Source organism: Macrobrachium rosenbergii, chromosome 39, assembly GCF_040412425.1.
Source record: "Macrobrachium rosenbergii isolate ZJJX-2024 chromosome 39, ASM4041242v1, whole genome shotgun sequence".
NCBI classification, from domain to species: domain Eukaryota; kingdom Metazoa; phylum Arthropoda; class Malacostraca; order Decapoda; family Palaemonidae; genus Macrobrachium; species Macrobrachium rosenbergii.
Genome location: NC_089779.1, coordinates 17,787,333 through 17,811,034, shown reverse-complemented (window position 1 = coordinate 17,811,034; position 23,702 = coordinate 17,787,333). Strand labels below are relative to the sequence as shown.

General features: G+C 36.1%; 1 protein-coding gene across 1 annotated transcript in view; it reads right to left on the bottom strand.

The window, feature by feature from the left end:
• LOC136825616 (retinitis pigmentosa 1-like 1 protein) overlaps window positions 1-23,702 on the bottom strand; it is a 106,030-nt gene that overhangs the window by 15,777 nt on the left and 66,551 nt on the right. The window contains exons 4-6 of the mRNA XM_067082203.1: window positions 22,511-22,705; window positions 21,695-21,826; window positions 8,142-8,291 (exon numbers count right to left, since the gene is read on the bottom strand). Coding sequence (XP_066938304.1) covers window positions 8,142-8,291; window positions 21,695-21,826; window positions 22,511-22,705 — 477 coding nt within the window. The remainder of the gene's footprint in view (window positions 1-8,141; window positions 8,292-21,694; window positions 21,827-22,510; window positions 22,706-23,702) is intronic.

The following is a 23,702-nucleotide window of genomic DNA, read 5'->3' as shown; positions in this document are numbered from 1 at the left end:
ATGGAAAATTTGTAACCTTGAACTTTGACCTTCAAGGTCATTCATGGTAAGCTTAAAAACCACGGAAAATCTGTAACCTTGAAATTTGACCTATAAAAAGTATATCCTATAAACTAACCATCTTAAAGGTCACCTCATGAATGTAGCTGCAAAATTTCATTAAACCCTGTCAAATGATTCTTAAGATATATTCACGAACACAGACATGACCTACTTCAAGTTTCATAAGCAATTTGACGTCAGTATCATTATAATTATCATTACTCTGACAACTGGAAATCAAATATTTATCGTCAAAATATATAATTAATTTTATCAACAAGGCTACGAGTGTCATTAATTTATCATTATTACTCTTACAACTGTTGATTAAATATCTTTCATCAAAATATCATTAATTCTATCAACAACTTTCTATGAATGTCAAAATAATTATCATTACTCTTACAAGTGTTGATAAAATACCTTTCATCAAAATATCATTCATTTTATCAACAACTTCCTATGAATGTCAAAATAATTATCAGTACTCTTACAACTGTTGATAGAATATCTTTCATCAAAATATCATTAATCTTATCAACAACTCTACAAGTGTCATCAACATAGTACTGTCACAATAATCGATTATAAACTTTATCACTTTATCTTTACGACCCTTATTATGTCGTCAAAGTATCAAATATAATCTAACTCTCCTTTCTTTTTTAATGAGGTCAGTATAAAAAAGAAGGGTGACCCACTTGTCACTTCCGCTATGGCATTCCCCCACTGCAGAAAAAAAAAGAAAATATCTCCCGGGTCGACTAAGTGGCGAAACCCACCAACTCTGATCTGAATTGCTTGCATGTGTAAGTGGCGCTTTCGTTTCATGCACTTTGTGCTTGAATCAATCTGGTGTGACGTATGTTACTGTATATTCTCTCTCTCTCTCTCTCTCTCTCTCTCTCTCTCTCTCTCTCTCTCTCTCTCTCTCTCTCTTTCTTGACCGAGCGAGTTCAGCTCTGTTCCATATCTTTATATACTGAAAACAATTCTACAATGAGAATCTTAGTCAAACATCCGTATTCTAAACGATATTCTTCGAGTCTTAAAAGGAACAAAAATTCCATTGAAAAAATTAAGTTGAAAACTAAAAGGCTAAGAAATAAACATGACATAAAAAAAATCCCCTTTTAAACAGAGGCGTATGCAGCGACCAATACCATGGTGTATGATCTAATCTAGTTCATAATGTCTCCTAATCTCTATTGGCTACACTATCCCATTTTCTAGGCAATCTGTATTGCCGACAAGCTGCAGTCGATTGGGCACGACTCTAAATAGGAATTCTTGAGAAGAAAAGAAAAAAAAAAGCTTCTTAAAATCAGTTTCCTCATTCCGCCTCAAACACTGGCGGTTTCGTAACTGAATGTTGCCAGCAGGTGGTCAGTTGTTTATCATCTTCTTCCTGTCCTAAGCGGTAGGACGCGTGGTCAAGATTATCATATCAATTCGCAATGGGAGTTTTAACCAGGATTTTATTATTAGAAATGACCTTTTTGTTTATATTTACGTCTGTACCTCTTCTTCTTCTTCTCTCGAGGTACGCGCTTTTGTCTAGGGCAGTGGTTCTCAATCTTTTTTTTTTTAGCGATGGAACTTAACTAATGTAATCATTACTGTGGCAACCCTTCTTCACCATCCCACCATATCGTATGAATTGCTTTCTTATTTAATGAATAAAATTATTATCCATACTATATATATTAAGTACACACACACTGGTAATACTTATATGAACACTTCTGCAAATTTTTTTACTTTTAGAAACGTTCACTGAGATGACCTAGCCAAGACAAAATTCATGACAATCTTGCGGCACCCCTAGGTACTGTCTGTGGCAAGCCAGTTTGAGAATCACCGTCTACGGTTTCGTCATTGAGCATGAATTATTTCCTGAACCACGCCCACCAGTAGACTACGCCATTTCCTTCCTTCTTTCGAGGGGTAGGGCGTATGACCAAGATTAATGGCGGGCAATCTGCATAATATGAAGACCACCTCCGTTTTTGTTGCGTGGTATTGCGAATTACTCATAACCGCAAATCGATGTATTAGTCAATAGTGAGTCGATGTGCGCAACATTTTAACCTGGGTTTCCGCTCTCGACGAAAATACTGGTCGCCTCGTATTGCAAATCAGCTACGCCTACGAATATACGAAATCGCTCGCGAATGGCGGGATAAGGAACCACGACAGATTTGGGCATGGACTGTACCCTATTTAGGCTCTATGATGAAAGCAAAACAATGGGAATATAATTTTTCTTGATAATTAAGATTTGTGTATTTAAATCACCCTTTTTTTTGTCAGTTTTACCCAGAAAAAGTACCTTCACTCTAAGAGAGAGAGAGAGAGAGAGAGAGAGAGAGAGAGAGAGAGAGAGAGAGAGAGAGAGAGAGAGAGAGAGGAGGGGGAATGGGGTAAAAATTACAAAGTACTGTGAGAAAGAGAGAGAGAGAGAGAGGGGGGGGATGGGATGCAATTTAAAAAGTACTGAGAGAGAGAGAGAGAGAGAGAGAGAGAGAGAGAGAGAGAGAGAGAGAGAGAGGGCAATGGGGGTACAATTTACAAAGTACTGAGAGAGAGAGAGAGAGAGAGAGAGAGAGAGAGAGAGAGAGAGAGAGAGAGAGAGAGGGATGTTGGTCAATGATATCGTATTATCGACAACTTAGAAATGTCACAGTCTCCGCGTCATATTGGAAACCGGTACCACCTCTAAAACACGAAATTCCTCGCAAACGCTAAATGAGGGAAGAAAGGAAAGCGGGAGTAAAGAGAGAGGGATAGAGAATCACGAACGTCGCTAAAAATGAAGGAAGATAATAAAGAAATGATTAAGAAGTTCTCGGTTTTTAACTTCAGGTTTAAGGGACAATGGATAATTGGAACATAACTTAGCGTAGAAACAATATATAAATATATATATACGGTATATATATATATGTGTGTGTGTGAGTATATACACAGGTATACATATATACATATATACAGTATATATATATATATATATATATATATATATATATATATATATATATATATATGTGTGTGTGTGTGTGTGTGTGTGTGTGTGTGTGTGTGTGTGTGTGTGTATGTGCGTTTGGGGACGATGGGGTCATTTAAGGTCAAGGATGAGGTCACTGGGTTGGCAGCAGTGACCTTATTCTTGACCTTTGATGACCCCATCGTCCACAAACACTTCAGTATATTTATCAATATCATCGCTTTTGACCGTATGCAATACAAATACAATATACATATGTAATATACAACAATAATACCAACTGGCTCCGTTATTTTCCTAATCATTCTGTGTTCCCGGCGTCTGGAACGCTATCATCTCTTTCCTGTCACAAGAGGTATAAGAAGCTTTCAGTTTTGTGACAGAGGACATATATATTATTTTTACCCAGGGAAAATGGTAAATTTAAATCCTCCATAATTTGTTAAGGAAAAATATACTGATGATTTTTTTTATCAATTGCATTTGTAAAACAGGGAAAAATGTCAGATTTTATATGTGTCATATTTTGTAAGTGAGAAAGAATTTTCCAGCATCAGCGTTTTTCTTTTGTTACAAAAAAAAAAAAAAAAAAAAAAAAAAAAAAAAAAAAAAAAACAGGCTAATACTTGTCAGCCCCCGATTTTCAAAGCTAAAAGGAAGTGGTTTCATTGATTCAAGTCATATATTTAAAAAAATGTTACAACTTCTACTCCCCTTTCAGGCCATCAAACCTTTTTAAGTATCAAAGTTATTTTCCTACACTTTAGGAACATGAAGTGACAAAAAACTCCTATTCATGTTTAACTTTTAAGTATTTTCATACTCCATTTTTATCTGATCGCGCAACTCTCTCTCTCTCTCTCTCTCTCTCTCTCTCTCTCTCTCTCTCTCTCTCTCTCTCTCTCTCAAAAAGTTAATCAATAAAAAAATGACAATTTTACAAATCTGGACGAATTTGCAAGCTACCGAAGACGACAAAATCACAGTGAATATCCTATTTAAAGGGTAACGAATTTCTTCCTGAGTCTAACTTGAGACTCAGTAAATATTCTATTCAAAAGGCAACGAATATCTTCCCGAGTCTAACTCGAACCTTTTGTGCTAAGAGAGAAGTTAGATATTTAAGACAACTGTCACATAACACTTTCAAACACACAGAGAGAGAGAGAGAGAGAGAGAGAGAGAGAGAGAGAGAGAGAGAGAGAGAGAGAGAGCAGGGTTTTCCTTCTTTATGGACTGAAAAAACTAATTTATTTTTTGGGCTTTTCATCTCTTTATAGTACTCCAGATTTCTTCGAATGTTCTTGTTATCTCCTTTCTACCCTCACACAATTCTCTTCGTATTTTAATAATTTACTTACATTTTATTTATTTATCAATTAATTTGTTAATTTATCTGTTTTTCTAATGACCGATCTCCTCTTTCTGTGTTTCCCATTACATTCTGTTACTTCTTTCTAATGAACATCATAAAATTCTTTGGAAGCTTGAATTTCAAGTCAGTGGCCCCTGTGATGGGCTTATCCCATATAAGTAGGGTTCATCTTCTGAATAATAATAATAATAATAATAATAGTAATAATAATAATAATAATAATAATAATAATAATAATAATAGCAATAATAATAATAATAATAATAATAATAATAATAATAATAATAATAATAATAATCTTTGGAAGCTTGAATTTCAAGTCAGTGGCCCCTGTGGTGGGCTTGTTCCATATGAATAGGGACCATCATCTAATTAATAATAATAATAATAATAATAATAATAATAATAATAATAATAATAATAGTAGTAGTAATAATAATAATGATAATAATAATAATGAAAGACTGTTGAAAGGTATAAAGGCGTCTATGTAAAAAGTGCAAACTAAAACAAGGTCACGTACCAGAACAAGAACAAAAACAAAAAGACATACGAAGACAGCAAAAAGAACAAGGAAATAGGCGACAATGACAAGAAATATTAAAGACAGGAGGTCCATCCATTTACGAGGTGTGGAAAAAAAAGTAAAAAAAAAAAACACAAATCAAAACAACTCCCTGAACAAAGGCAATTGCATTCAGGATCAAAAGCAGTTAGCAAATACATTCCCTGAAGAGGTAGAAGCAAAAAACAAAACAAAAATATATTAAAAAAAACCGTAACTGAAAATGAAGACTCATTTTAAATATAAAAAAAGTATATTGCAACTGGCGTCGAGGTCGGATTTTAAATAGAGTTTCAGAAATAATTTCCAAGAAGGGGAAATGAATATATATTGGAACATGGCATTATTAGGTCCAATAAAAAACAAATTGTACCTGGATGATACTTCAATACAAAAACCGATAAAAGGAATGAACTATTTATGCAGAGACAATAAAATACAATGACAAAAATGTCATGTCTGGATGAAAGCTTAATTAGAACAAGTAAAAAATACGCGGAAGTTTCTTCGGCGCAATCGAGTTTTCTTTGCAGTGTATAATAAAGGCCACCGAAAACAGACCTATCTTTCGGTGGTCTCCGTATGATGCTGTATGAGCCGCGGACCATGAAACTTTAACCAAGGCCCGGTGGTGGCCTGGCCTATATCACTGCCAGACGCACGATTGTGGCTAACTTGAACCTTGAGTAAAATAAAAACTACTGATGCTAGAGGGCTGCAATTTGGTATGTTTGATGTTTGGAGGGTGGATGATCAACATAACAATTTGCAGCCCTCTAGCCTCAGTAGCTTTTAAGATCTGGGGGCGGACAGGAAAAGTGCGGATGGACAGGCAAAGCCGGAACAACAGTTTTCTTTTCAGAAAACTAAAAAGTTAATTTAGATCTTATTTTGATTAAAAATCGAAAAAAGGAATGAACTATTTATGCAGAGACACAATAAAAAGGTCTTGTCTGGACGAAAGCTTAACGAGAAAAACGATAGACGAATTGACAATTTATACGCACAGGAAATGAAAGTCTAGTGAGAAAAGAACTGGGTCTGAGAAAAAACTAAACTACGTCAATGGTTTCTCTCCTAAATGAATCTGAGCTCTGAGAAAAAACTAAATAAAGATAAAGCTTTGAGAAGAAGCAAGAGAAAACATCACCGTGAGAATTGTCCGGCAAATGAAGAATTTAAAACACAGAGGAATTCAATTTTGGGAAGTTGCATTTCTGATATATTTACCAGATAACAGATAAGTATATTGCCGATGGCAAATAAGTGGAATGACCAACTTACCAACTCAAACTACAAGTTGATAAGTTGACAAGCACCATACAACTTGCAGCATTCAAGAATAAGTCAAGATCACCTCTATAATATCAAAACGATTTAATGCCTCGTATAAAATGTAAAGCAAATATATCATGCATAGCTCTCTGCTAAAAATATCAAATGCCTCTTAACTCCATATAAAATCAGGGTTCAGCTGATCAATAACGAATATCTCAGCTGACCATTACAAAAAATAAAAACCCTCTTTAGCCTTTGGACATCGAACGCAGAATCCGCAAAACGTCGCAAATATCCGGAATATTCCTGGATTCTCGATTACAGGAAATCCATGAAAGGTGGGGGTGGGTGGGTGGGTGGAGAGACCTATCGAAGCCAATATGCACGATTTTCACGGATGAATAATATTGGTTATTCTATCGCAGGTTCCTCTCCGGATTGATAGGTAATGTACACGATACCTGTCTCTTTCTCTCTCTCTAGCAAAAAAAAAAAAAAAAATCCATAAATTGTGAATTTTCTTTTGCTCTTAACACTTATGGCTTTGAATTTTAAAGGGTAAATATACATAATGCAGAGATATTGACGAGGTGATTATTAATCTATCAATAAATAGTTCTTCCATGATGATAAGTTTAAAATGCAACACTGAAAATATTCGGGATAATTGTGTAAAATATTTTTCTCTTGCAGTCTGTCGATAAGGTAGTAATCCTATTTCTATTTCCAATAATGTCTTTATTAATCGTACAGTCAAAGATATGATTTTTTTCAATAATCACTTTGTTTGTATTCGCATTTTTTAAAAGATACTTTCGTCTAAAAGAAGGTTTACGGAGCATCTGTATAAATATTTTTCACATAAACGGCCATTCCACTTCTTACGGTATTCGTCGCCTACGACCGAAAACCGGGAAACGTTTGCAAATGTCGACGGAGAGAGAGAGAGAGAGAGAGAGAGAGAGAGAGAGAGAGAGAGAGAGAGAGAGAGAGAGAGAGAGAGAAGTTTATCCCTAAAAGGGCGACATCAATCATGTATTCCCTCTTTAACTCCGTCCTACCTATCTGGCCGAAAATATAGACATCAATAATAAGCGATCAGCGAGAGACTTCCCAAAAATATCGAGTGGAATGGACGCGAGACAAAAAAAAAGACCAGGAACCTATTGGGATATGGAATTGCAAGGACGTCGGAGAAGGTTAGGCCTCGGAATAAAGAAACTTGTTTAAGAATGGATTCGTCCGAAAGGGTAAAAGGTGACGACGATACAATAATCCGAAGGAGAGATTCTGACCTTGTGTCCTGTCGATGGAGTTTTCTTTCTTCCTCCCAAATAATAACTGTAGATTTCTTTGAAAGGAATGGAATGGAGTATAAAATTCAGGCCAAAGGCCAAGCGCTTGGACCTATGAGGTCATCCAGCACTGAAAGGGAAATTGAGAATAAAGAAAAGGAGGTTTCAAAGGTGTAACGGGAGGAAAATCTCTGGGACCTATGAGGTCATTCAGCACTGAAAGCGATATTGAGAATAGAGAAAAGAAGGTTTCAAAGGTGTAACGGGAGAAAAATCTCTGGGACCTATGAGGTCATTCAGCACTGAAAAAGATATTAATAAAAAAAAAGTTCTAAAGGCGCAAAACAAAAGAAAAGCTAGCAGATAACTATGAAATAATTGTTAGGAGAGGACTGAGGAAAGTAAGAAGGGAGAAAGAGAATATGAATGGAGGTACAGTAAAAGGAATGAAAGGGGTTATAACAGCTAAGAGACCAAGGAAGGGCCGCTGCAAAGAACCTACTCTTCATTCTGCGACACCCTGTAACTGTCTCTTCATTCTGCGACACCCTGTAGCTGTCATACTACCATCAGCCTTACCTTGAGGAAAGAAGAGATGGAGTCAGCTGCCAGGCTGTTAATTCGGGCCTGTTCCGCCTGTTCCTCGTGGGCCACCTCCAGCACCGCCTCCCGGATGGTCTGGCCGACCAGCACCGCCACGAGGGCGTCGTCGTCCGTCTCGGCGTCGAGCTGCAACGGCAAAGAGAGAGATGCGATGAATAATCGTGCTTGGAGTGATGCTACGTGAGTGGTGTCGCTTGCATTGTTTTGGTTAAGACTTGGTAAGTTTGTGTGTTGTGTTGACACGGGTTGGGCCACTTTCTCTCTCTCTCTCTCTCTCTCTATCTCTCCATAAACACACACATACACATACACACTAAGGCACAATTTCTCTCTCTCTCTCTCTCTCTCTCTCTCTCTCTCTCTCTCTCTCTCTCTCTCTCCCCAAACACACACTCTAATGCAAAATTTTTCTCCCTCTTTCTCTCCCTCTCTCCACACACACACACACACACACACACACTATTGCACAATTTCTCTCTCTCTCTCTCTCTCTCTCTCTCTCTCCATAACCAAGGGGTTGGAAATACGACACGAACAAAGAAGTTGTATGAAAAAATTTGTAAGAAAGTCACGAGAGTAAAGTCAAGTTTATAACAGCCGCCCCCTCTCTCTCTCTCTCTCTCTCTCTCTCTCTCTCTCTCTCTCTCTCTCTCTCCATACACGCACACACACTAAAGCACAATTCCACGCCTTAAATAATCCAGTGTTGGAAATATGGCACAAACGAAAAAGTTGTCTGAAAAAACATACTAACTGACCTGACCTGACCTGAGAACACGTATCCCCTGAAGGGAGATTGAATTCTTATTTATATAGAGTGTCATGATCATAAATTTCCGTGGAGTCGAGCTGCAACAGGAACGGGGTTCGTTATTTGAAAAGTCTAAAGGCTACATTAATCCTTGCGTTGAGACCGTTACCGTTACGAAAAGGATATGTGACAGGGCGTCACTGGGTGATAGAATGGGATGGGAGGAGGAGGGGGTGGGATGGGAGGGGGAAGGGGAGGGGTGTTCCAATACAAGACTTTTATGTATGATTAAATTTTTCGTGATAGAAATTGCTAAAATAAGGCAGATACCAGTAATTGCACATTCTCTCTGTCTCTGAGAGAGAGAGAGAGAGAGAGAGAGAGAGAGAGAGAGAGAGAGAGAGAGAGAGAGAGAGAGAGAAAAAATGGGGAACTTCGAAAGTAATAAACATCATATATATACATATATTATATATATAAATACATATACATACATATATACTAGTATATATATATGTATACAGACACATGCGGGTCTGTGTATACATTTAAACCGGAGTGTAATTATAAATTTCTTAAAAGCTTCATCAACTCAATGACCTACGACCAATTTCTCCAAAAGGTTTACGAAGCAGCCATGTTATACATCACCTCAGGGGAAGACATCTATCACGTAAAAAGCCTAAAAAAAACCCAACATTTTCCTAACTCCTCTAGAATTTCAACATAAAGCATAAAAAACCCCAGCCAAAAAAAAAAAAAAACTCCATGGCAACACAGGTTCTAAAAAAAAAAAAAAAACCTACGCTTAGCCGAGGCTATAAAAAATGTCCAAGAAAGAGCGGGAAAATAAATGGATAAAAATAAGCCGTGTGAGGTAACCTCCATTATAGTTAATACCAGGGGTACGCATTTTCAGAAGTGAATTATGGGACGCGGTCACGTGACGTCCTGCTTCTCCGGTAAATAAAATTTTACGAGGTTTTGCGAAGTAAAACCATTTTCTTCTCCCTCGAGGACAAGACAGATGAATGCCATTTGCAAACAGAAATAGTAGACTCCCAGGTTATTTAACAATGTTATTATTACTGTTTTACGGTTGTTAATGTTGTGGTTATTTTGATTTTGAATATAATAACAATTCAGCCTGTCATCATTAATATCATTATCAAAATAATGAGTACCAAAACGTCTACACCCCGTAAGGAGGGGTTAGTGCCGTCAGTGCACCTCATGCGGTGCACTGTAGGCATTATTTAACGTTCTTTGCAGCGTGCCTTCCTTAGGCCCCTAGCTGCAACCCCTTTCATTTCTTTTACTGTACCTCCTTTCATATTCTCTTTCTTCCATCTTCTCATAATTGATTCATAGTGCAACTGCTTTGAGGTTTTCCTCCTGTTACACCTCTCAAGCCTTTTACTGTCAATTTCCGTCTCAGCGCTGAATGACCTCATGGGTCCCAGTGCTTGGCCTTTGGCCTAAATTCTGTATCCAGTTCAATTCAATTCAAAATGTCTACAGCAATCCTTTTCCTAGAAGGGAAACAGGAAACTTAGCTAAGGCATAAACTGCCTATGTATAGCCTGGGTAATGATTTTCATTATAAAGGAGTTTACCCGGACGTTATTAAAGGAGCTGAACAGCTACGTGAGAAGAGACAAAAGGAATGGAATGGAATATAGAATTTAGGCCAAAGGCCAACCGCTGGGACCTATAAGATCATTCAGCGCTGATAGGAAAATTGAGAGTAAAGGAGGTGGGTAGTAAGAAGGAAGAAAGGGAATATGAACGGAGGTACAGTAAAAATGAATGAAAGGGGTTGCAGTTAAGACAGTACTTCTAAACTCGGTGTCATCGCAAAATTAAGTAGTCGTAGGCTTAGTTTCTTGTTTCACCTGCAGAATATATACATATATATATATATATATATATATATATATATATATATATATATATATATATATATATATATATATAAATATATATAAAACTATTACTTAACGTTCGATGCTGAGCTCTGACAATTTAATGCCTTTGAAATTCAGCTATCTAAAACTATCAAGTCACTGATCAACATATATATAAATTAGCCAAGTACAGATAATCATTGCTCAAGGTTTCATTTGGGGGTAAAACTTTACTTTAGTTGCGCGGCCAGATTCCCACCCGTCGCCGACCAGGACAAATTACGGCCTTTTTGGGGGGTCCAGGCCCCCCCAGCCAGGTCAGGGCACGTCGCCCTAAGGTAGGTTAGGCAGGTAAGATCTGGTTAGGCCAGGACCTTGGCATTATAGGAAAGGTTATGTCTATTTATGTAAGAGGAAACTAAATTAAAGTTTTACCCACCTCTCAACCACAGAAGAGCTTAGCTGTCATGACTGTAAACTCTAGATCTCAGAAACTTACTACAAGACGAATCATAAATCCGAAATTACCGTTACTGAAGGCAATTACATACGTTAAATTGCTACCTTTTAGGTTACGTTCGCTCGAGAAATCTTGCCCAAAACATAATCTGCAAATACTGCTTGTTGCAATGGCGTTTCCATGGCAACCTTATCAACGAACTTGCAAACAATTCTTTATAGACTCTGCAACAGATCTTCTGATATGCATGGCTGACCACCCTCACATAATAACATAACTAATTTTTTTGTGAAAAATATAAACACTTATTTATTAAAAACTGTAATAACATCAACTACGTTTGACAAAAATATCGAGTTGACTTATTCCATTTGATATTTTTTATTACTGTGATCGACAGATAATTATATTTATTTATCAACTTCATAATGTAATCAGCGGATGTGAATAAGAGAATAATGTAATTATTTATACAAAATAACGATACTTTTTATTACGGTGATCGACAGATAATTACATTTATTTATCAACTTCATAATCTATTCAGTGGAAGGGAACTACAGAATAAAGTAATTACTTATACAAAATACTGTATTCAGTGGAAGCGAACGAGAGAACAGGGTAATTCAGTATACAAAATTACAATGAAACAACTTCATCTCATAAAGAATGACCAATTCACTTAACAGAAAAGCCTTCGCCAAGATTATACAAGACTCAGTTGTCAATAAGATCCAAAACCACGTTTGCCTACACGGGATAAACGACCATGTATCTCTGAAAGGACTTTGGAGCCATTATAGTCTTCGCGCTGAGGTTGGAGCCATTATAACCAGAAATCACTCGGGATTATGGAGGGAATTGAAGCTAAATGTACTGGTAGCTAAAGAAAGGTATATTTCAGGGGAGCAGCTTTAGATTTCAATGGCGGATTTGACTGGCGGCTTCCAATGTGGGATTTTGTGATGTAAAGTAGTTTAAGAGGTTAATTCTTTCTGTTGTCCGGGAGTTTTTTAATTTTTAAGAAAAATAACAATACTATTAAATAGGTCTGTCAATATCATGTTTTTCTTGAGTGGGTAGATGCACGAAAATGAAAAAGAAAAAGTAAAAAATGAGCCGAAGTTTCTTCGACGCAATCGAGTTTCCTGTACAGCTGCTACAGCCAGCGTATATATATATATATATATATATATATATATATATATATATATATATATATATATATATATATATATATATATACACATATATACACACGCAGAATTCAAGCTTAATACCAATGCAAGATAGTGGAAAGATTTGTCATACACGGCCCTTCAGAGAGAGAGAGAGAGAGAGAGAGAGAGAGAGAGAGAGGACACCAGCCCACCTTCTTATCCGTTCGAATATTGACGCATAGAACCTCGGGTATTAAATTCTTTGACAAGAGGGGCTAAGAACTCAAGCCCCCGCAAGTTCTCCGAAAATAAGACCAGTAATTATTATTACTTAAAATGGGGGGAGTGTTGACGGAAAGGCTGATTAAAGGAATTAGTGAATGGTTTCGTAATGGTAAGGGAGGCAGAGGGAGAAGAGAATATCAGAGAATATATTTATATTCTCATTTTGCCAAGGATAGGATTTTTCATAGTTATTCCTGTTGGTGAATTATTGGTGACAATGGTAATTTATATGTATATAAATTATATATATATATATATATATATATATAATATATATATATATATATATATATATATATATATATATATATATATATATATATATATATATATATATGTGTGTGTGTGTGTGTGTATACATATATATATAAAGGCAATGTCACGAAGGAAAGAGAAACAAGGGAGTGCTGCAAGGCCTTTCGACTTTGCTAAGTAAAGGACTACAAGTCGAAAGGCCTTGCAGTACCCCATTGTTTCTCTTTCCTTCGTGGATTTTGTGTTTATATATTCATCACGTTCCATATTTCCGTGATACAGTTATACATACACACACATATCTATCTATCTATATCATATATATATATATATATATATATATATATATATATATATATATATATATATATATATATATATATATATATATATATATATATATATATATATATATATATATATATATATATATATATATATATATATATATATATATATATATATCAATGACTTTCCTTACACGGATTGGCTTACAAAAAATAGCCTTACGGTTCTCAACAAGTCTCCTCGGACGGGGCTGCTAGCCCCACACTCTTTCCCAACCCGGTCGCGACATACCACAATCGACTTACAACCATGTACCATTTTCTCGCTTGTGTCAACAGAGGCATGACGGGATTATCAGAACGTGCCGGAAGGGTCTCGACTCATTTGGGATTCCAACACGGGGTTAGTGACGAAGCAAAGATATAAAACCACTTGTAATGATGAAAAAATTATACGTCTTTCGAATGATCACATATGATTTTAATAAATAATAGTCAGAATCTCATTATTAATTTATTCTCGCTGGATTCAGCTGACAGCCATCACTCTCACTCTATTATTCAAGTGCTGTTCTCTCTATTTTCTATTCTTCTTCCCTCCATTATCCTTTCCCCTCTTCCTGTTATTCAGGGTTACGATCGATTGTTGCACTTCGTTCCTCATCCTCCCTTCCTCCCCCCACCCACCAAACACCAATGCCCGGGCCTCGACTTGAATATGAAGCCAGTTTTTAAATCAGGAATAAAATATCCTATTTTATATATTCAAATATATCACTGTAGACGATTTAGGAATTCGTGACAATAAGAGCGCCAGTTTCTAAACGAAGTATACGATTTATTTCCATTTTTATAATTACTCATTATTATTCAGAACATGAATAATTATCAAAGAAACTATGCTGTGTAAATCTTCTCTTTCGTCTTATTTGAACGTGAATGGTACCTGGAGTATAATTAAAGAAGGGAGTATTGTAGTTAGAAATCTCACTTTTATTTGTGACTAAGGACAATGTAATTGCAAGGTTCATATTTAACGGAAAGTATTGCTTTGTAATTAGGAAGATTAAACTCACAGCACTGAAATCTATATCTGAATTTGGACTATATAAACACAGCGGAAGTTTAGATGCACATAAAATGCTTTTCAGCTACCTGTAACCATGGCAAGTACTTAAAAGAATTCTTTGAAAATTATTGTTTAAAACCGTGTTTCTTTCATCCAGACAGACGGAATCATAAAAAAGCATTTCTCAAAAGATGCTTATCTGCATCCTTATGTGATGCTTTATCCACCAATAATGCTGACTTTTGGTAATTCCACAGTATTTGACCCGTAATTATAAACGCTATCTGGAACGAAAAGTTGTAAGTTGGTTTTAGGTATCTACCTGAATTTGAACCCGAGAAGCCGACTCGTCGAAATGTTCATTAACTACAGAACTGTCTTTCTGTCCATAGCAGTTTTTGACGTCAGATATGACCAAGATACAATTCACTGCCGACTTAGTTGAAAAACGTTATCATCACTATACGTATAATGTGTTTGTGGGACTGTTTGTTATGTTATGAGAGAGAGAGAGAGAGAGAGAGAGAGAGAGAGAGAGAGAGAGAGAGAGAGAGAGAGAGAGAGAGAGAGCATTCTAATAACTTCGAAAGGCCTAGCACCACTCTGTTGTTTCACTTTCCTTCATTGGTATTGCCTATATATATATATATATATATATATATATATATATATATATATATATATATATATATATATATATATATATATATATATATATATATATATATATATATATATATATATATATATATATATATATATATACTGTATATATATATAAAACATATGTGTGTACAAGATGATCTTGCTGAACCTTGCGTAAACAAGTGCGGTACTATGGCCCGCGATATGGGCCATAACCCACAGTAATCACGTCACGAAACGGAATCTCTTTGATTGATGAAGAATTAAATGTTGGGTCACAGTTCAACCTCGCCGTGGAAGGTACAGAGACCAGTAAGCAGAGTAAGTGAAATGTGAAGAGTAATGTCCGTAGAGTTAGTCACACTTCATTCGCTATTTGCCGGTGGTTAGTAACAACAGACCAGACTTAACGCTGATTGACAAAATCAAGAAGAAAGTATCACTCATTGATGTCGCAATACCATGGGACACCAGAGTAGATGAGAAAGAAAGAGAAAAAATTGATAAGTATCAAGACCTGAAAATCGAAATAAGAAGGATATGGGATATGCCAGTGGAAATTGTACCAGATAATCGTAGGAGCACTAAGCACGATCCCAAGACCCCTGAAAAGGAACCTGGAAAAACTAGCAGCCGAAGTGGCTCCAGGACTCATGCAGAAGAGTGTGCTACTAGAAACAGCGCACATACTGAGAAAAGTGCTGGACTTCTAAGGAGGCAGGATGCAACCCGGAACCCCACGCTATAAATACCACCCAGTCGAATAGGATGACTGAGATAGAAAATAATAATAATAATAATAATAATAATAATAATAATAATAATAATAATAATAATAATAATAATAATAATAATAATAATTTTGTATAAGGTCCACAATAATACATCAGTACATTCTTAGATGTATTATTGTGGACCTTATACAAAATTACTTCTGTTCTCGGCACTGAGGGTTCTACATAATAATAATAATAATAATAATAATAATAATAATAATAATAATAATAAGAAGAAGAAGTAGAAGAAGAAAAGAAAAAAATACGAAAACCGTCATACGTATCAGGACCAACGGCTATTTTCAGCCGCCCCGAATTCAAAGCAATTCGTAAGAGACTCGACTCGCCAAATCCTGACGTACTTTACATACATCAATCGATCGCTCGAAGGTTCACGTAAAGCGAATTGCTATCTATTTCCGCAACGTTTCCCACGCCTCTGAGGATTCAGGTCAGCCTAATCAACGTCCCAATCTCCGTCGCTAGACGCCAGTTGCTCCGCCGTTATCAGACGTTCGTCACGACAAGAAAAGAAGAATAATAATGAAGAGATGCCGCTAAGTGAAGCGTTTACGGGATAAGGAAGAATTAGTGAGATTATTTTCCGTTGGTACGTATGTTTGTGTATGGTGCAAAGCGAATATTGTATCTGTTCTCCGTGAGAGATTTTTGTGAAAAGTATTGTTCCGCTCATTACTAAATCTCTCTCTCTCTCTCTCTCTCTCTCTCTCTCTCTCTCTCTCTCTCTCTCTCTCTCTCTCTCTCTCTCTCTCTATATATATATATATATATATATATATATATATATATATATATATATATATATATATATATATATATATATATATATATAGATAGATAGATATATAAAATTATATATATACATAAATATAAATATATATATACATATATAATATTATTAGCATAAATCCTTTTCAGTTTTTCGACAGGTCTTAAGGGGTGAGATTGCTGGCCCCACGCCCTTCTCTCAACTCATACCTGCCCCTGGTGCCCATTTACATTTGGGTCTAAAGGTAAAACACACGAGAGATGAGATCTCGAACTCTCCCCTCGACACACACACACAAAAAAAATAAAATAAAACACGAAGTATTAATTATTCATAGAAGCAAAACCTACTGAGGAATTTGTCCTTCAGATATAACAAGAGATCGAAGAGAGCTTTGCTGGGAGACCACTGTTTTGAAAAGTCATATCACGCTTAGAGAGAGAGAGAGAGAGAGAGAGAGAGAGAGAGAGAGAGAGAGAGAGATGCATGACTGGCCCTTCGAGGGGCCCATGACATTCCTTCTGATGAATACTAAGAGAGAGAGAGAGAGAGAGAGATAATTAGCCTTCGAGAAAGCCCATGGCATTCCTTCCTGATGAATACTGAAAAGAGAGAGAGAGAGAGAGAGAGAGAGAGAGAGAGAGAGAGATGCATGACTGGCCTTCGAAGAAGCCCATGGCATTTCTTGGTGATGTACAGTATGCTAAGAATTTGGCAAGTCATGATGAATTTGGTGGCCATTGTTATTGTTAAAAATGCCACTCTTTATTCACACGAACACAAACAAAAACTATTAAATGGCTCTTTAAGCCTTCATGGAATTTAACGCTCGATACGATAAAAAACAAATATACAATAAACAAACACACATACATTTATATATATGTATGATGAACATACATACATCCAGAGAATGAATACCAGGATAGGCAAAATAACCAAGTGCTTTACAAAACGCGTTACATTCACAACGCTTTTCCCAATTAGTCATTCGTTCTAGTACCAACAGACACCGGTGGGATATATAATTTGTAACGTATGTAAATCACGTAACAATATTTACAATACTTAATTTTCTACAATTTTTTTTAAACAAGCCTTGCATTCTACATTGGAAATGTGGTAAAAAGATCTGTCACTTGAAATTCAATTTACCTTTCAACAAAATTTTTATGGCAGGCTTATCAAGTCCCTACTTAAAATTTTTGAAAACAATTCCTTTTAAGATTCTATGAAAGGAGTAGGCTTTTTTCCCCCACTCTCTTCGTAATCCTGAAAGAAGGAAGAAGAAGGAGGAGAAAAGGTACATAAATAGAAATGAGGCAGAAACCACAAGACCTAAGAGTGGATGAAATGTTGTCAGTTATTTCAAGAATGTAAAACACAGCCAATTGCTCTTGTGTTTATTGAAGCCTTTCATACGAAGAACCTAAGCAGGTGGGTGAGAAAATAGCAGAAACATGGCATGAAGCTTGGGGTAGCCAACCACAGAATGTCGGAAGCAAAGAGTTTTAATTAACCGCAGGTGGAAGATGCTTAGCAATGTAACAAGCAAGGCATCCCAAAGCCTCGGGAATCTACGTTTAGGCAAGTTAATGTTTAAAATATATATACACTCCTACCTTTGACACGGAAACGTCAGTAAAGGTTGCAGCGAGAGATATGAGGAGCCCGGGAAAGCATCACTAAATAAGTGGATCTCGAGAGAAGCAGCAGCTTGGTGAAATGAGCAGAATGAAAGCATGTAGGCCTAGGCCTAAGGGCTCGAAAGGAGAAGAAGCCTGGTGAAATGAGCAGAATGAAAGCATGTAGGCCTAGGCCTAAGGGCTCGAGAGAAGCAGCTTGGTGAAATGAGCAGAATGAAAGCATGTAGGCCTAGGCCTAAGGGCTCGAAAGGAGGATATGCTTGGAGAAGTGAATAGAATTAAAGCATGTAGGCCTAAGACTAAGGGGTCACCCCGGGATTAAGGGGGGGGGGTTTACTGACATGGGATAAGTCCACTTTTCTTACAAGCGTTAAGACAAAGTCCTTCCCCGAATACTGCCAAATTAGCTGTTTAACCCCATAAAATAAACCTGAGCAAGTGAAAGGCTTTCGTATACAATTCTGAATTCCATTTTCAACAGCCCTTTTCCCAAAAAGAAACGACACTACGACTTTATTCACTATTCATGCTACCTCATCTGCTGTGGTCCTATCAATTAAGCGAATTGCAGAAAATGCAGAAATCTTTCAAGCGTCGTGAAAGGATCGTTTATATCTCTGGCAGACAGAGGCTTCCTCACACGAGCCCGCTAACGAACTTAGCAGTACGTGGCCGATACTGCCCTAGAATGGAAAACTGCAACATCTGCAAAATTTTCGAAAATGAGATATGCCATCTATTGGGCTCGTGAAACACTAATAAACAAGTTACTGCAGTTTCAGAATGATTTTTCGATGCTTTCCAGGAGTATTTACGGGGTCCCATTTGCAGTGTCTGCAAAATCAGTAGTAAGGCAAGGGAGTATCTGCTGTATATCATTTTTCTCAGTTTTGTATGTTTGCAGATACTGCAGTCTTCCATTTTATAGCAGAGCTCGTGCGAGGAAGCCTCGAGTGTTACAGGCAGTTGTCTAGTAGATTCTAAACAATGGAATGAAAGAGATACCCACCGATTCTTCCAAATCGATTAGCTGCTTGTACCAGAGGGGAAAAGAAGGGGCGGCCATTCAGTTTAAATGAAACGGGATCAACTTGTGTTAGAACCCTTTCAAGAAGTTTAGTCTTTATACAGTCATTTTTTATCCATGAGCAGAGACTTGAAGACAGTAAAAGCAAGTTATCTGAAGCATCGAATTACAGAGGATTTAAGAAAGTGTTAATTGAAGTTTCCGAAGATCCTGCCGTAAGCCACCCTGTTATTATTTCAAGATTATAAAAATAAGTTTGATACTCATGGAATATTTCTTAATTTCCGAAATTTGCGGACCAATGATAAAAGAATATACAAAAATAGTAAAAAATTTTACGGTTTTTTATCAGCTTACAGGAGGAGTTTTGCAAATGATCAAAATCACTTAATAATAAGTCAGTTTTGTTTTGAAATAATTCGAAAACATCAAGATCTGACATTGAAGGCATATCTGCTGAACATTTTGACATGCGTCGGGGAATTTGCGTATGAATGCACACTTACATTAACTTTTATTCACAAGTATGCTAAATAAAATTGCATATAAAAAAGATGTTTAACTAAAATCTTTGGTTTTAAACCCCAACAGAAGAACGAAAAGGGATATTTAACATTTAATAATCTCATAAATCGCACGGAAAACAGGTGGATTAAGCTGCATACTTCTGAGAGAGAGAGAGAGAGAGAGAGAGAGAGAGAGAGAGAGAGAGAGAGAGAGAGAGAGAGAGAGAGAGAGAGAGAGAGAGAGATTCAAAACGCTTTCCTACTAGCATGCATAAATGAACGATTATATTCTGGAGTAATTTAACGGTAATAATTAATAATCATATATAAACGAGAGAGAGAGAGAGAGAGAGAGAGAGAAATTCAAAATGTTTTCCTACTTGCATGCAAACATGAACGAATATATTTTGGAGTAATTTAACAGCAATAATTATATATATATATATATATATATATATATATATATATATATATATATATATATATATATATATATATATATATATATATATATAGAGAGAGAGAGAGAGAGAGAGAGAGAGAGGGAAATTCAAAATGTTTTCCTACTTGCATGCAAACACAAAAGAATATTTTTGAGTAATTTAAAGGCAATAATCATATATATATATATATATATATATATATATATATATATATATATATATATATATATATATAGAGATATAGAGAGAGAGAGAGAGAGAGAGAGAGAGAGAGAGAGAGAGAGAGAGAAATTCAAAATGTTTTCCTACTTGCATGCAAACATGAACGAATATATTTTGGAGTAATTTAACAGTAATAATCATATGTATAGAGTTAAAATGTTTTCCTACTTGCATGGAAACATGAACGAATATATTTTGGAGTAATTTAACGGTAATAATCATATATAGAGCGGGAGAGAGAGAGAGAGAGAGAGAGAGAGATTCAAAATGCTTTCCTACTTGCATGCAAATATAAAAGAATATTTTAGAGTAATTTAACGGCAATAATCATATATATATATATATATATATATATATATATATATATATATATATATATATATATATATATAAAGAGAGAGAGAGAGAGAGAGAGAGAGAGAGAAACTGTACCACTGTTTATCAGCGGATATTTCTCAAAAAAGACGTGAAGGCTTTATGTGATAAAATAAGACTTATAAACTGATTACTCCAAAAGACAGGACTAAAGCGCTTGCAAAAACCTGTCACAGCAAAATAACGAAAAGGCTGTGATACACAATGCATGATTTTGAATTTATATATTTGCAAAAAAAAAAAAAACTAAGTAAAAAACAAACGGCATTACAACAACGACGATAACAACAATAATAAAATGAATAATCAGCTGCAAATAATTATTAAGTCTTATGCATGCATAGATCTGAATGCAAAATATATCACCACACAGTGTTATAATTACTATGTCAGTAATATATTGTTTAAAAATTGTACGAAAACGCCTTGGAAAATGAAATGTTTTTATGTTAAAATTTATGGGAAAATAAGAGAGAGAGAGAGAGATTCAGAACGTTTTCCTGCTTGCAAGCATACATGAACGAATATATTTTAGAGTAATTTAACGGTAATAATTATATGTAAGAGAGAGAGAGAGAGAGAGAGAGAGAGAGAGAGAGAGAGAGAGAGAGAGAGAGAGATTCAAAACGTTTTCCTGCTTGCATGCATACATGAACGAATATATTTTAGAGTAATTTAAGGTAATAATCATATGTATAAAAGAGAAGAGAGAGAGAGAGAGATAAAGAGAGAGAGAGAGAGAGAGAGAGAGAGAGAGAGAGATCAAAACGTTTTCCCAGTTGCATGCATACATGAACAATTATATTTTAGAGTAATTTTATGGTAATAATCATATATCTATATATTTTTTTTAAAGAGAGAGAGAGAGAGAGAGAGAGAGAGAGAGAGAGAGAGAGAGAGAGAGAGAGAGAGAGTCAGCACTGACCTCTGTTTCATAGACCTGCGTCGTACTGTCGACTCCTGGCTCCGTCGGCGCTATGACAGGAACCACGAAGCCGCCTTCTTCTGTCCAGGTATCCGTCTGCACCCCTGTCTCGGCCTCAGGGGGACGTTCCAGCTACAAGGGGGACAGAAAAAGGCCCAAAAATTAGGACACTAAAAAATAAAAAAATGAGAGAGACAGGACACCGCCCTGAATTAGGAAACTTGAAAAATGAGAAAGAGTAAATTTACTTATTCTAGGTTAAATATCTTTATACATTCATCTTTTACTGATTTGCATTCATGTGCAGAGAGAGAGAGAGAGAGAGAGAGAGAGAGAGAGAGAGAGAGAGAGAGAGAGAGAGAGATTATTTTTAAAGGTTGCAGTATTCTTATTCTGTACGTCTTCTTAGGTAAAATATTTCTATATAGTTTTGTACTGGTTTGTATTTATATGTAAGAGAGAGAGAGAGAGAGAGAGAGAGAGAGAGAGAGAGAGAGAGAGATTCCTATTTTGTACGTCCTCTTAGGTAAAATATTTTATATATATATTTTTGTACTGGTTTGTATTTATGTAATGAGAGAGAGAGAGAGAGAGAGAGAGAGAGAGAGAGAGTAATTATTTTTTTCTAAGGTTGCAGTATTTTCATTCTGTATGTCCTCTTAGGTAAAATATTTCTATATATTTTCTGTACTGGTTTGTATTTATGTGTACAGAGAGAGAGAGAGAGAGAGAGAGGGAGATGAATCTAAATACATTACATAATAATAATAATAATAATAATAATAATAAACATCATCCGAAAACTCAGGCACTTACCGGTTCATAATAATTTTCAGTCTGAACATGCACATTGTGCCTTCCGTAGCTCCTGTAACCTTGCGTCCCTGAGGGATAGAGCGAAGATATCCCGTGGTTCTCCCGCCGTTGGCGTGCCCTTGCCTCTAACTTCTGTCGGAACTCCTGACGGCGTAGCTGCATGGAGTGGGACAACTCGGCGGTCATTGTGTCGCTCTGTGGGTGAAGATAAAGTTTTCCTTTTTAGAAAGTTCCTTGAGTCTGGAGAGAAAGGATTAATAGCATTGTATTGGGTAAAGTATCGTGTTTTGATAATATCTATTCGTTTTCAGACTGCTGTCATGACTGTGTCGTTTTTCTTAATTTTCTTTATCTTAAAATGCACTCTGGGATATCTTCAGTAACAGCAAATAATAGCATCCGTTCAGCCTAACGCTGACTGAACGCGTTCAGTACCTGAACTTTCAAAATTCAACCATCATCCACGTCCAAGACTTATCTGAAAGCATCTGGCAACAATAACATTCAAAACAAACAACCAGAGTCATTCGCCTGTCACTTATCCGACGGCGTTCGCCAAATATACGTAACAAATACACGTACAAAGACAACAGCCACCTAGGCTAAAACTTATCTGGAAGAGTTTGGCAACTGCAGTACCAGAAAGTTTGCAACTACCCTTGAGTAAATTGGCGGGATCGTCTTAATGGCTGCTTTCGCAATGATTTCTCCGGAAAGTGGGCATTAAATCACAAGGGTGGGACGAATTGTTCGATAGGCGACTCAGTCTCAGTCACTCACTCAGAGTTCGTTCTTGTCTGAATAACTGATTTTTGCACATAGGCTTCGATTTCTTCGTTTTTACAGGAACTGACTTTTACAGAGGATTGAGTGAATTCATTTTAAACAATATGAAAGGTTCTGTTGTCAATTTCGACAGATTTTGTAAGAGTTTACATTATTTACCATTTATTTTTCATCACGTGATATATAGTAGATAGGCCATTTACCTATGACCATCACTGTAAATTATTCTATTCTTGAGTTCTGACCACTTACACACAATGTTTACTCAGAAATAAATATGTTCCAGTGAAAACAGGAATAAATATATGTCATTGACAAAACAATACCCTAAATATTCCACGTTCCTGGCAATCTTGAAAAAAAAAATCATGGATAGTTTTGTTAAAACTAAAAAGAAAAACTGAAA